This window comes from Peromyscus leucopus, chromosome 20, assembly GCF_004664715.2.
Source record: "Peromyscus leucopus breed LL Stock chromosome 20, UCI_PerLeu_2.1, whole genome shotgun sequence".
NCBI classification, from domain to species: Eukaryota; Metazoa; Chordata; class Mammalia; order Rodentia; family Cricetidae; genus Peromyscus; species Peromyscus leucopus.
In genome coordinates this window covers 25484213-25498815 of record NC_051080.1, presented here as the reverse complement: position 1 = coordinate 25498815, position 14603 = coordinate 25484213, and the positions used below count along the sequence as shown (strand labels likewise).

General features: G+C 44.6%; 1 protein-coding gene across 1 annotated transcript in view; it reads left to right on the top strand.

Annotated features, from left to right (window-relative positions):
• Zfat (zinc finger and AT-hook domain containing) overlaps window positions 1-14603 on the top strand; it is a 178609-nt gene that overhangs the window by 148489 nt on the left and 15517 nt on the right. The window contains 4 exon segments of the mRNA XM_028876000.2: window positions 3276-3394; window positions 7082-7106; window positions 7109-7207; window positions 9770-9903. Of these exon segments, the coding sequence (XP_028731833.1) occupies window positions 3276-3394; window positions 7082-7106; window positions 7109-7207; window positions 9770-9903 (377 nt within the window).

Here is a 14603-nt window from a genome sequence, read left to right as displayed (position 1 = left end):
GAAATGGAGTCTTCTATAACATCAGGCACCACAAAGAAGGGCAGATGTTTTAATGCCTGGAAATACTCTAGGTTTCCAATAGGTTAAGGTCTGTAAAGAGCAAGGCTGCCATGGTGAGCTTTTAAAGTTGTTCTTGAACTTTCTTTTGGTTAAGTAGTCCACGTGAGGAAATTGTGGCTGGCCATTTGCAACTTTACCGAGCACTTAATGCCAGGGTTGTGAGTAGCTCACCAGGCCTTCTGTTGACCTTTACTGTGCACACTAAGAAATTAATTAATTGAAGGAGAAATTATTTCTCTCTGCTCTGATGTCAATTAAATGGCATAGTTACACATTCAGGTGAGATTACATATTTCTATTTGTTGTTCTTTAATTAAAGTTGCTATGGCAAAGATTGAAGTTTTAATTAATGCCAGGCATTATCATATTAAGTACAATTTGAACATAATATGAGGTTGTTTTTTCTCCCTGAATTAGTTTCCCTAAAACAGTATTCTAGTTTCACTGTGAAGCCTCCATTTGACCTCAGGAAGTTTGCTGTTGGTTGTTTCTGTGTTTAACTCTTTCATGGAGAAGCAGGATTGGTCTAGCCATGAGCAAAGGTGGAAGACATGACTAAGAGAGGTTTTGCAAAGATGCTCATGAGGAAAGACAGCAGGGTAAATGACTAGTACATGATAAGAGGAATGTATATTAGTTCCCTTTCTGTTGCTGTGATAAGACACCACAACCAAGAGCAACTTACAGAAGAAAGAGTTTATTTTGGCTTACAGTTTTAGAGGGAGCATCCATAATGGTGGGAGAGGCATGGCAGCAGGTGGCTGGAGCAGGAAACTAAGAAATCACATCTTCAACTACAGGCAGGAAGCTGAGAAGTGGAAGTGGGACAGGGCCGTACAATTGCAAGGCTTGCCTCCAATGATGTGCTTCCTCCAGCAAGGCTTCACATCCTAAAAGTTCTGTAACCTCCCCAAACAGCACCACCATCTGGAGGATGAGGTATTCCAATACCCAAGTTTATGGGAACATTTCTCAATCAAACCACCATGGGAGGTTAAAAGGAAGTTTACTTATGTTCCTGACTAAGAAAGAACAATGCATTTGATCTTGTCTATAAAAAGAATAGTGTCTTTGAGATTCCGAAAATAACCATTCACTTTGCCTTTTTTCTTTTGTAGGATGTTTTATAACTTAAGAATTTAATGTCCATTTCTTTCTGGTCTTTCTGATGGTGACTAGTGTCACCTGGCTTTGTCTCTCCTCCATCTTGCTTCTGCTGTATGCTCTTAAACATACCCAGGATCAGGAGACTGAGGAGCAATGAGTGGAAGGTGGGAAGGGAAGTACTATTAGCTTCCAGTTCTGCAGTAGACAAGAAACTCCAGCTGTAGGCAATGTTCTGTGCAGAGTCCACTGACATGGAGTTGGTTCAGGAGAGGGCATGCATTGGAGCTGCATGTGAAACGAGGATGGAATTGAGTAGTGCACGTCCCTGAGATTGCCTGGCTCTAACAAAAGTTTTTCAGTCAAATTCAACATCTGGACAGAATTCCTCAGAATGAGCAATAAATAAATGAAGATAATAGCCTAAAACATACTCTTCAGTTCAGCTTCTGGCTGCCTAAACATAAGTATCCCTGTGATTCGCTCAGCTCACAGAGGCACTGGAGAAATGGGCTGCTTTGGGTATCACTTGATGTTCATGTCAGGGATGTGAAAATGATTGTTTGTGAGGCTTCAGGATTGAGAAAAAAGGTAAGGAACTGGCCCGGGTGTTTGAGTCAGAGAGATCTTGAAAGTGAGTGCATCATACTGCCCAGGAAGAATTTGATTGAAATTGTGATCACTATTGTTGCACCGAACTCAAGCTGGTTATAGTATTTGCTTAAGGCAAATACTACTTTATAGTCCAAAGCCTCTGTTTAAAATGAGGAAATCATGCCAGTATTGTTGAGGAGTGAGCGTAGCTTATGCCTGTGGTATTTGACATGTACACTCAGAGAGTAGATATATGTGACTATTTTGGCTATTGGTATTGTTATAGGAGGAAAACAGACAGTGTTCTTTTGCTTAGTGACTGATTTGGACAGTGCTGTGGTAGCCATGGCACTGGGCAGGGGAGCAGCTTGCCACGGCAGGAGGCAGGATTCAAAGAGCAAGGAAGATAGTATTAAGTGAACACTGTGACTTTCAAACTCTTTAACTAGTTCTCTCTGCATTCTGTTTGACACGGAACTAATTAAAGAGGAGGGGAGGAGCAAGCCTTCCTTGTGAAGTTAATGTTGAGTTTCATTGCTCTCAGGATACAGTCTATAGATGATATTAGGGAGGAAAGGCCATCCAGAGGGAAAACTTGGAGCAAGAGAAAGTGAGATCCAGCAGCTCCTCACTGGGGCATGAGCTGCTGGAACTGCACAGTCAGCAGGCTACAAAAACTCAAGCAGGGGAACTTTGGTGAAGACACCCACTGTCTGGGCCCAGCCCTATGTGGAGGCCCAACTCTGGCCTGGAGAGCTGGTCACCTAACACAGGACTGCTTTCGGCCTCCTCTGGCTAGAGCTGGCATCTTTTGCTAAGAGATTAGTGTCCAGTCTCCAATGTAGTGCTGCTTCTGATAGAATTTTAGAAAGAGTCTCTTCTGTGACCTTAGTGTTTTGTTTTTCTCTACCTTGAGTTTTACATTATCCCAATTAAGGCATCTAAACCCTTCCTGGAACATGTGCAAAATGTAATTGGTTCAGTAAACAGTGACACTTCAGGATGTGACCAGCCTTTTAATTTATTCTCTCCTGGGAAACCCACAGGAGAATTTATACTCGTGACTTAGCTTCTCTGGGAAGGCGCTTGAGAACTGAGCATCTGATTTGAAGCATTTGGAGGTGAAGGAGATTGACAAATCAACCACTGCTCTTCAGTGACTTTAAAAAATGTTATTTACAGATAACAACATGAAAGATTGATTTTAGCCACAATCCAGTTGGTCAAGGGGATTATGTTCCTCGTTTCTCCCTGGCATTTAAAATATCAAGCAGGTATTAAACTCTCTGCAAAGCCTATTCAATAAATAAGAAGAGTATATTAAGTTCCCGAATCTCTACCCTAAAAGCTGCTTTACCGTTGCTGTTTTATTTCAGTGCTGTGGTAAGCGTGAGTGACTGTATGTGCTGGAGACAAAATGAGGCACTTTGCAGATCCCACACATTTGGACAGAAGGAGACCCTTTATGCTTACTTGCTCTAAACACTTCTTTTTACCTGTCTGTTCTGTGCTTGCAGGTGGCCTGAAGTGTCCTGTTTGCAGCTTTGTCTACGGCACCAAATGGGAGTACAACAGGCACTTGAAGAACAAGCATGGCTTGAAGGTAGTGGAGATTGATGGAGACCCCAAATTGGAGGTAACACTTTAAGTGTGGTATGATCTCGACACATTGAAACACAGGTGACAAGTCAGGTGAGCCCAGGTGCTGGGCACAGTCTGCCCTGGAGAGCACTGGATGTGTTCCATGGAAATCTGCAACCACTTCAGATCATGGCTCTGGGTCCCTCTGAGTGAGCCACCTATGTGAAGCTTATTCCGGGTTGAATTTGGGCTTTTCTGTGAACGTTGTCTTGGCTTTTGCAGCTCACAAACCCCTTTTTTTAGATGTTGTACCCCACACAGTGGAAGGCAAATAGCCTGTTGCTGTCATCACTGAGAGAACTGGAAAGGCCCCATATCATGGCTCCTGGTCCTTCTTTTCCTCTACCAAATGCCCCTGCTCCTACCCACTGTCTGCTTCCCTTAGAAATTTGAATCTGTCACCATTACGAGAGCCAACAGCCACCCATCCTTTCAAATACCAGATGCCACTATCATGGACAGATTGCAGTCACTCAAAGCAGAGCTTCGAAAGCTCAGCACTGTTGATGTTTTGATCTGCATAATTCTTTGTTGTGGAGGGCTATCCTGGACCTTATAGGAAGTTTAGCTACATTTCTGGCATTTTCCTACCAGGTGCCAAGCAGTAGCATCACTCCGCCTCTCTGCACCTCACTGAGACAGTCAGCTGTTTCTAGATACTGCCCAGGTTCATCACTCTCCGGCAGTCACAGTCACCTCCAGCTGACATGTGGACTCACAAGCTACCTCCTTATAATCGGGCAGGAATAAGGTCTTTGAAACAATTCATAGCAAATAAAAACAATGAAACACCATGGCAGTGTGGAAACTACTTTGGAATGTAAGGAAATCATGACTCCATATTAGAACATATCCTTATATAGCTCACCATGAACTAGGGGGAGAATGGAATCATTGTCATGGATGCAAAAAGGCTTTTGACAGGAAGCATTGCTCACCTATTATACACCTTTAGGAGAGTTTAGTGGGTGCTCCTTAAGATGACAAAAATGTATGTATCTTGGCCATAAGCCAGTGTCTAGTTTCATTTGGAAATACTAGAGGGTTTCAACTAAACTCAGAAACAAGTAACTATGGAAACAGTATGTTGCTGGATATTTTAAGGCCAAAGACAAAGAGCTGATGAGTGCTGTAGTCTGGTCAAAGTGCTTGTCACAGTACTGTGCTTAAGCTCTGAAACTATTTCCTGTGTGTATTATAATTGAGCAAGTGTTTATAGAGGGAACTGTGCTTTTACTGTTGGAAGAAGATGTTACAGTAAGTAGAGGCCAAAGCTAGATGGAGCCTTAGTGCCAACTTGGAGTCAAAAATCACTAGGAATTTCTGTGGTTTGCTGTTGTTATCATCATCTTCAGCAGCAGCAGCAGCAGCAGCAGCATTATCATTATCATCTATATGATGAAAATCCCTAATTAAAACAAAAAATTCAGAATCCACAATACTGGCAATTCCAAAAGCTTTTGAATATCAGTGTACTACCTACACATGGAAAAGTCCACAGCTGACATCGTTTGTAATACTTGTGGAGAAAACAATGGTTCTGACTTGCTTCAAGGCCGTCAGGGTTAGAGTCACAGCAAGATGGCACAACGTGTAATTCATTTTCTGTAGTTTGATCCCTGGAACCCATATAAAGGGGAAGGAAAGAACTAACTTTGCAAAATTGTCCTCTGACCTCAAAAGGTGCACTATGGCATGCACACACACACACACACACACACACACACACACACACACACACACACATCCAAGAGCAAGTTGTGGAGGATGTGGGGCCATATGTGAAACAACTGATCATGAGTTGAAAATTGTTTAAATTGAGCAGTTGAGTGACAAGTATGTGGGACTTTATAATACTTCTCTCTTTACTTATGTATGTATTTGAAACGTTTTATAAATTAAGACTGGAAAAAGAGTGAGGTTTGGAGTGACAGGTTTTGAACTTGGCTCTGCTTCTATAAGCTGTTAGACCTTGAGCTACTATTGACTCACTGTAGCCTTAGTGTTTTCAGCCACACAGTAGGCTGGTAGATTGGAAAGCTGAGAGGAAGAATACTGTTAAAATGCTGGAGTTTGTGTGTGACAGAGAAGCCCTTTGCGGTGGTGGTGGTAATGGCAGCCTCAGTGTTTCATCACCATAGATGGTGACATGATTATTCTCCTGAACTGTCAAGTTTGCACTAGAGAATTTGCTGTCTAAAGAAACAGTCATTGGCCGGGTGCTGGTGGCGCACGCCTGTAATCCCAGCACTCAGGAGGCAGAGGCAGGTGGATCTCTGTGAATTTGAGGCCAGCCTGGTCTACAGAGCAAGATCCAGGACAGGCTCCAAAGCTACAGAGAAACCCTGTCTCGAAAAACAAAAACAAACAAAAAAAAAAGAAACAAAGAAAAAGAAACAGTCATTGCAATACTAATTCATAATGTTCATAATGGAAAACCATCCATCTCAGTCAGTTACCTCCAGCAGATTCTAGAACTATTAGCAGAGCTGTGAACCTCTTGAAATAGTACACAAAAAAATAGGCCCTTCTTCTCTGTGTTAGGCAGTTAAGCAGCGAGGGAGCTGGGCACAGGGTGGCCACCAGGAGAAAAGCACACTGGCTTCCTGGCAGTTCGAGTTGTCACTTATCTCCTAGGAATGCACAGAAGAAACATTACTAAATGTCACTAATGCCTAGGTCCCCCAGAAGAGCAGCTCTCTCACAAGTTAAGGCACATGGATCCATAGTTGGCTGGTACACTGCTTAACTATACTACTCTACTCTAAAGGAGAAATGGTCTTTTTTTATTATTAATTTTTGCATTCATTGGATATTTATTAGGTGTCTCCTTTATGTCAGGCAGGCATAACCTAACTGAGTTTGGCTAGTTGTCTGTGAAAGGACAAGTACATGCTCCTCTGAAACTGTCAGTGACTGATGGATGTTGATAGAGCATAACGTTGACTCCTATAAACTTTGGCCAAAGTCTTCCTTTTGTTCTTTATTGATGAGATTCATGGCCCACACCTTACAGTATTGGTTGTGTTCCTTCTCAGAAAGAGATCTTTATTAACACTCATCCTGTGACTATGTGCTCTCTCTGCTTCTCCCCTTGAGGTAGGAGATACCTTTGAAGATCACTTCAGCCGCTTCTACCTTCAACCATCACCTGATATTGCAGAATGTCCTTCCATTGTCTGTGTAATAATTTGATGGGTGTTGATAGCTATGGTTCAGTGGGCTTTTACTCTGTGTTAGGACCTGTGCGTGCTTTACATGCTAAGTAACAATGCAGTGTTTTCTACTTTCTCCCGTGGCTGTTCCTTTGCCTCTGTTAGCAGCATGGCCAGAGGTCTCCATGTCAGGGGCAGGTTAACGACAGTGTTGGTAGCAGTGGGAGGAGACAGAAGCCTGTAGAAGTACACGCTCAAATGTGTTCATTCTGAACAGTATGCTTCACTTTGTCCCGAGAGCATGAGGAGCAGCAGGCTTCCACTCAGAGCGGCTTGATAAAAAGTCTTGACCCTCCAGAGAAAATGTTCTCTTTGGAAATGCATGCATTGGAGCTGATGGCTTTTCAGGAGAGCTCTGCCAGTGGGTTGTAAAGTTCTATTCTTCTGTATGTGTTTATCTCATTCTGGAATTCAGAGGTTGCTGTTAATCTCTTGGAAGGATGCTGAGACATGATATTTTTCTTTAGCCGGCAACAGAGACTCCAGAGGAGCCCTCACCCAGTACCTCTACATCACCGAAGCCGAAGAAGATGTTCAGGGGACACAAGCCGCGGTGGCTGCCCTTCAGGACCTGAGATACACCTCCGACAATGGTGAGGGCTCACCTGGCTTCCTTTCTCACTTCAGCGCTGCTGCTCTTTACGTAACGAACAAATCAGGATGTCTGTCTCCACAAATGCTTCAGAATGAACCCAGCCAGAGTGGGGCCTACGTGGATCACACTTAGTTGCAGAGCAGCTTTCTTCGGGGGTAGCCTTGACATTCTCTCTTAACTGATGTGAAGGTGGCTGTCCACTGCACGTAGCTGGTGAGAGTCCTCCACTTAGGTAGCAGAGTTGGAGTCTGGTTCTCCTGTCTTTCCTCGGGCCGTCCCTACCACTTCCTCATACTTCCTCATGGCCATCTATTTTATAGGGCTTATTCCCGGGTCCAGAGTGTCCAGGTAGGTGATAACGGTGACTAGGATGTGATATACTGGTAGGTCACCCCAAGATACATAGATATATATATCTGTGTGCTCAGGCTCACTCATCTGTCTCCATTGCTTCCAGAAAGCCAGATCGTATTTTTAAATCAAATGTGACGATCTTGTATTTCTGGTCAGTTTACAAACTGGGCACTGTACTTGGAAGCCATTTTCCCACAGCTCTGGAAATGCCGGAGCACATGCATTATCGGACACTGAAACAAGTAAGCAGGATTAATGGGGAAGCATTAGGTGAGAACAAATGGTACTGAGGGATAAGCGGAGGGAACCGCTCCTCTCCTGACGTGAAATCCTTAATTTCCAGTCTTAAGAAAGCTCCAACTCCTGTGGGCATCCATTTCCAAGCAGTTAACTACTGCTTCCTGCCAGGCTAGAGAGAACTGGAGGCCACAGCACCTCCACTTCTGCAGAGTCAAGGCCAAGCTGTGAGGCAAGACTCCCAGCTGAGTCCTTATTTGAATTTGGGTTTCTGTCTCAGTGGTCAGTGACGTCTTCGTCTCCCATGAGCATATGTCCATGTGCCTACCAGTGTCTTCCCACGGAGCATCCATGCGCACATGCCTGCTTGCCTACCAGTGTCTTTCCTTGGAGAATCCATGAGGGTATGCCCATTTTCCACTAGTGTCTCTCTCCTTAGAGAGTCCACAAGCACAAGCCCATGTGCCCATCAGTGTCTTCCCATGGAACTTCAGATACTGTTTCACCTTTATAGCTCAGCAGACCAGACCTTCTACTTTCCTTCCTGGCTGCCCACTTTTCTTGCTTCTTGCCTCTAGGCTGTGTTGTCCAGGCCAGATTCTGCAGGTATCAGCATAGGTTGTGTTTCTCATCTGTATACTCCAGTATGCCCAGAGATATGGTGCGGCCCCCATCATGGAACCTCTCTGCCCAGCTTACCCCCACCTTCAGCACTTAGATTGCATGCCATCTACTGGGATCCCACTAGACTTTCCTATACTGTCTCCTAACTGCCCTCCAATACCATGTGTTATGATGATTTGCTTACACGTGAGTCTCAGCAGCCTGTCAGCCCAGGAAGGACTGGGGGTGGGGTTATATTTCATTGGTATTCCCATAGCTCCTGGCTGACTAATGGTTGGACTGGGTAATGATCAGGGAGGGAGTGGAGGAGGAATTAAAATCTAACCTCAGTGACTCACCAAAGTAAACATTTTAGTTTTTGGAATTTAGAGTGGTTAGCAGCAAGGCACATCTGAGTCATCTCCCAGGTACAGGTGTATTGTGGGAAACGGGGAATGCTGTTGGTATATTGTGAGTATATATATATAGGTCACCCCCTCCGTCTTAGGCCATGCTCTACCTACTACACTAATTATGTCAAAGTCTCTTTCTCCAGTCTCTTACTGGTTGATTCATGTTGGCTCGAGGCCTGCAAAAAGCTTGCCTGTGAGGGTGTAAACATTGGCAAAGACTTCATGACATGATGAAGCACAGAGACCAAACAGTAATTTCCATTGTAGTGAATTAGTGATCTGGGTAAGGGTGTGCTCAGGAGGATTACAGATGGGCAGCAGATGGTGAGAGAGAGCAAGAAGGGTATGCCAAGCTGCTGCCCTGATGGTGTGGGCCCCTGTCTTTTGACAAGATTAAAACGAAAGCAGGCTTAAATTGGTTTGTAGTTCACAAGCCCACTGGCTAGATAAGTAAGACATTCTTGGGTGTTCTGCCTGCCACTTGGCATGCTTTTCCCGCCCCTCTACCCTCAGGAGGAACCAGTTCTGCATTTGAACATGTCATCTGGTAATCCTCAGTTGTGACACTGGAGGGCAGTTTGTATAACATCAAGATTCAGTTCATCTGGGTTTTAGTTAAATGTTTGGGATGCCATCGCCCCAGTGACCTGAGGCAAATCCCTGCTTTTTGTACCCAAGTGACTGACACATCCAAAAAAAAAAATGGGGATCATATCATCATGCCATCCCTTATGGTTCCAGTCAGGCCTTGAAAACTTCTTGTAGGAAATGTTTAGTAAACTATAAAGTACCAAACAAGTTATTTCTCTGCCTGAATAAGTGATTTCTGAGAACCCAACCCATGAACTATCTGGAATAGGTATCACCCCATAGTCTTTCCATCTAGGGGCCAGTTGACATTAGGTGCCATTCAGTGCAGAGCTTAATGGTGTTCTTTCGCTCCTTTCCTGTAGGTGATCGACTTGACCCCACAGCTGTGAACATCCTACAGCAGATCATTGAGTTGGGTTCAGAGACCCACGATGCCACCACTGCTGTGGCCTCAGTGGTTGCTATGGCTCCTGGAACAGTAACTGTTGTGAAACAGGTGAGGTCCCTCTGCTCAGAAGTATTTCTCTCTTCAAACCATTGCCCATCTTCCCCCTTTTGTTTTCAGAACTTTAGCTTGCCTAGGGTAGAATTTGAAATGAAATTGGTCTTGTCTCCTTGGATTATTAAGGGATTGTATCTTCAGTGGCTGTTTGTGCAGATGTGTTGGAGAAAGGTTAGGATATTTTAGAAACACCCAGGAGACTCTTAATTTCCTTTCAGAGAATCATAGAATGCAAATAAACATAATGAGAACCTAGCAGGAAGTAAACTAGGAAGAAGTGTGGGAATAGCCAGAGATGCCCAGGAGCATTTCTTCATGGACTGTCCTTTTAAAAGAAACATCATCGCTTTAAACCCATACAGGAAAGGAAGAAAATGATGAGTTTGGAAAGAAAGGTTTTTCTACCAAGTTCATGGTGCTTGACTCCCTTCCTCCCCTGTCCTCAGTAGAGACTTCGCCAGTCTGTTAGAGTATAACACATGTGATCATCAGAGTTTCATCTGTTTACTCATACCTGCCTCTTTAGTACCTGCTTCAGGGTTTGAAAGACTGGAACTAGTTTACACAGCTACTTTTAAAGGCAGAAAACAAAGCCAGTAAGCACACCAGAACCAGAAAACTATCTACTTCAAGTTCATGAAGGCAGTTTAAATATAGATAATAGAAGTTGGCATGGCTATGTGCTCTTTTATGAGTCACTGGGTATTTAGTGAGCACTTGCTGTTGTCAGTCAGTTTTGTGGTGCTGGAGTTCCAGGAAGGAACCAATGCCTGCCCTCAAGGGTGGCTATTGTCTGTAGAAAGGAATCAAACAGGAATAAAGTGGTATGCCATGAAGAAAATGGTGAATGAACACAGAGCCAACGTTGACATCATGGGCTGAAGGCTGTGGTGACGAAGGGTTGTTGGGGGAAGATGTCTCTGAAATTTGTGGAGAAACTTGGAAGAGGTGTGGGCTACTAGTGATACCCAAACATTATTGTGAAGTTAGTACTGAAAATAAGAGCAAACCATGAGCCTTGTGACTTCAAGGGGGAAAAGTAAGTTTTCTTTGCACTAACCAAGACAGTTCTTGGAATGGCTCTCATGTATACTCTACTGAGTCATGTGTCCAGGCTACCCGCCTTTGAAGTTAAGAGTGGAGATCTCACTCTTGTCTCTATGACTGTACTCAGTGGGTACTCAAGTATATGATACAAAGCATGGAAATTTCATGCCATGGAACTCTCTGGGGCAATAGGAACTTCTGGTTTAACACAGATTTCTTGATCCATCGTCAAGACGTGCCGTGTAGTGGAGTGTGTGTCCTGAAACTCTTACTCCACAGTGAAGTTTCCCTCCAGGTCTTAGACAGAAGTCGGATACCAGAAAGATAGATGCTTATGTCTGCATTGTCCTGATTGAAAATATACATTCCAGCTTTTTACTTGGTGTTTGCTAGGTTGCAGACTCCAGATTGTTTCTGTATATCTTCGGGAACTCCTCACTTGTATTCTGATATGTGGAATCTTGAAGAAGGTCTGGTACTAACTGGTACAGGGTCTAACTAGGGCAGTATTGGGAGGACTTTGCTTAGTTCATACATGTAAATGTTGGAGAATTCAGAAGTTGTAGCTTATTATCATCTATATATTCTTTTTATGAAGAATATTGATTGGCTGCATGTTAAAACAGAATTGTCATGTTTTATGTGCATATTATATGGGGCCCAAGTGGATTCTAGTTTTTTTTATGGATTCATTTTTTATATGTGTGTATGGTATATGTATGTCCATGCATGTGTGTTTGTGTGGGTGGGTGTGCCCATGTGTGTACCTATGGAGGCTAGAGGTAGATACTGAATGTCCTCCTCCATCACTCTCCAACTTTTTGAGACTAGGTCTCTCACCAATTCTAAATTCTGTGATTGGCTTAACTTGTTGACAGCCAGGCCCTGGGATCCTCTTGTATCCACCCCCCAGCATTGGGATTCCAAGCATGCCCCGCCATTTCCCGCTTTCTATGTGGTACTTATAAGGTGATATTTATTGTGGCTCATGGTTTCAAAGGTTCGACTGTGCAGTTTTAGACACACCACTTGGGCCAAAAGTGCATGATGAAGCAAAGCTGCTCACCTCGTGGCACTTGAGACACAACATGAGAGAGGGAGGGACTGGGGATCCACATAGTCCATTTCAGGACCTGCCTGCATGATCTCACTTCCTAAAGGTTCCCCTGTCTTCCACCAGTGCCTCTTCCGTGAACCAAGTCTTCACGGCATGAGCCTTTGGAGACCTTCCACAGAATAGCGATAATTAAAAGTGATGAATCCCCACTTTCCAAGCTTGCTGAGCCTGCTGTCACCATCTGTCTGGCCTGTGTGTGCTACGAGAAGCTGCCCTGAAGAGGCCCTTCCAAGTGCAGCCCCTGGCCTGAGAGCCTGGTGCTCCGGAAGGCTCTTGCAAAGAGAGCCAGCCTGGCTTCTGCCCTGGCTCATCAAGCTGAGCATGACCTGAGACTGTAGCCAAATGAGGCGTGAGGCATATGGGAAAGGATTTAGATGAAGCTTCAAAGCCTATTCCCATGACCATTTTAAAGAAAGCATTCTCTTCTATTTTATTATAATTACGTGTCCTGCAGCCTGACCCGAGAACCCTACACAGTATAGAGGCTATCTGCCAACTGAAGTGCCTTAAGGTGGCTCAAGGTGAGGCCTCTCCTCTTGACCTGAGAACAAGCTAAGCAAGGCCCACCCACTTTCCTTTTGTCTGTTGTCCCTTTAAGTGAAAATACCATGAAATAATTTCATGGTTTTGTTTGTGCGGGTCACTTTTTGATGTATATTGGAAACAGTGTCCTCTGAGGTTCAAGACCTAGAGATGGAAGATAAGGTCCCAGCAGGCCTGGCCCCTGCTGTCTTTTCCTTTCCCCCTTCCTAGGCTGGGTTGACTTCATGTTGGTCTGCCGTGTGTACCACAGCTACCAGAACCATGATGTCTCAGTTGTGTGACTTTCAGTCCATCATGGCTTCTGTCATTGCTGTGGTTCGTCTAAGGGATTCTTCATAGTAGGTTAAGGAAACATGCATATTTCTTATTTGTGTGTGTGTATGTGGGGGGGGCGTTTCTCTCTGTGACAGACTTCTCACCTCAGGCCCTCATAGCCCTCTCTGTGACAGACTTCTCACCTCAGGTTTTGGTTTGTGTTGGTTGATCGGCTTTGGACCCTGCCTCAGAAACTTTGCCATAAAATGGACTTGATCGCAAGCCCCTGCCAACTTCGATTCTGTCCCGTTCCTAGTGTTCCAGCAGGTGGCCTCCCAGGGCACACTCCTGCTGCACCTTCTTTACAGAGCATTTGTTCTCCTGTTGCTGACCCGTGGCCTTCAGCATGGAGATGGAGGGACAGAAGAGCACTCTGCATCTTACCCGCCCTTGTCACTTAGTACCGCCTCTGTCCTCTGCAGACCCTCCTTAGCTCTCCCCCAGCCTTTTCAACTTTTTCTTTAAATGAAATTTCTTTCAGAGCGTTCTGCCCCTGGCATAATGTCGGATGGCTGATATTCCAAATGACTTCCTCTCAAAGCTCTTTTATTGCTTGCTGAGCTCTCTCATGCCTTGGTTGATGCTGAAAAGTCCATTTCTTTGTGAATCTTAGAAGTAAAAATAAGTCCTGTGATACATTTCTGGACATATGAGACACGGTCTGCAGAAATCAAATAAAGGCTTCAGTTTTTTTTCATTATGGTGCCAGTCCCCCACATATCCTACCTTTAGAGCTGAGGATGCCCGTCCACTGAGAATCGCCTCTTTCTTCCTTTATCTCAGCCCCAATTTTCCTACTGTTGTCCCCTACAAGCTACAGAGTCCCCCTCAAGTTTTGATACTGCCATTCATTCCAGTTTGTGTGATACTATTCCTGCTCCTCATCCTCAGTCCTGCTGATGAGTTTTGTTCAGTTCCAACTTTCCTCTCTGCAACTTCACTCTGGGAAAGTAAGTGGGTGGTTGAAGTCGCTCAGTCTATTTCAGGTGTAGGACTAAGGCCAGAGCTGTTCTACCCTGAAAGGAGGAAACAGGAGATAAGATGTGGTGTGGCCTTCCTTGGATTTGTCCCCGCATGGTACAACTTTGAGTTAGCCCTTGCTCCACATTCCCACTGAGTCGGTAGCTTCCCTCCTGGCCATAGGAATTCTCCTCAGTGGAAACCATCCACTTCTTACCCCTTCCTTCTCTTCTCTATTTCTCTAGCCAGTAAACATGTCTCTCGGGCTTTTGTTTTGGAGCCTGGGAACCACCTTGCTTCTCTTACTCTCTGTATGTCACCTACCAGCATGTTCCTCAAGTTCCACCTGTACAAGACACCTTAAAAACTCCTTGTCTATAGCTGCTGTCTTTATCTGTCCTCACTCTTCAAAATGTGCTCTCCAGGGCTAGTAGCATTGGCATTATTAGATTTGTAGTCACTGGTCTTGCCACAGACCTCCTGAGTTAGACTCGGCACCTCTCCAACTCTTATAACTCTTGTAATAACCTAGGATTGCCCATCAACTTAGAGCGGACCCTCAGTGTGTTCCTGCTGACCCCATGGCCACCGCCCTCATGTCCCCATCCCCCATTCCTTGCTTAGTGTGCACCATCCTATTTGGGTGTCTTCTCTTCCTCTTCTGTAGAACTGATTCCCACCTTGAGGCTTGTGCATCAGATGTAGGCATGGC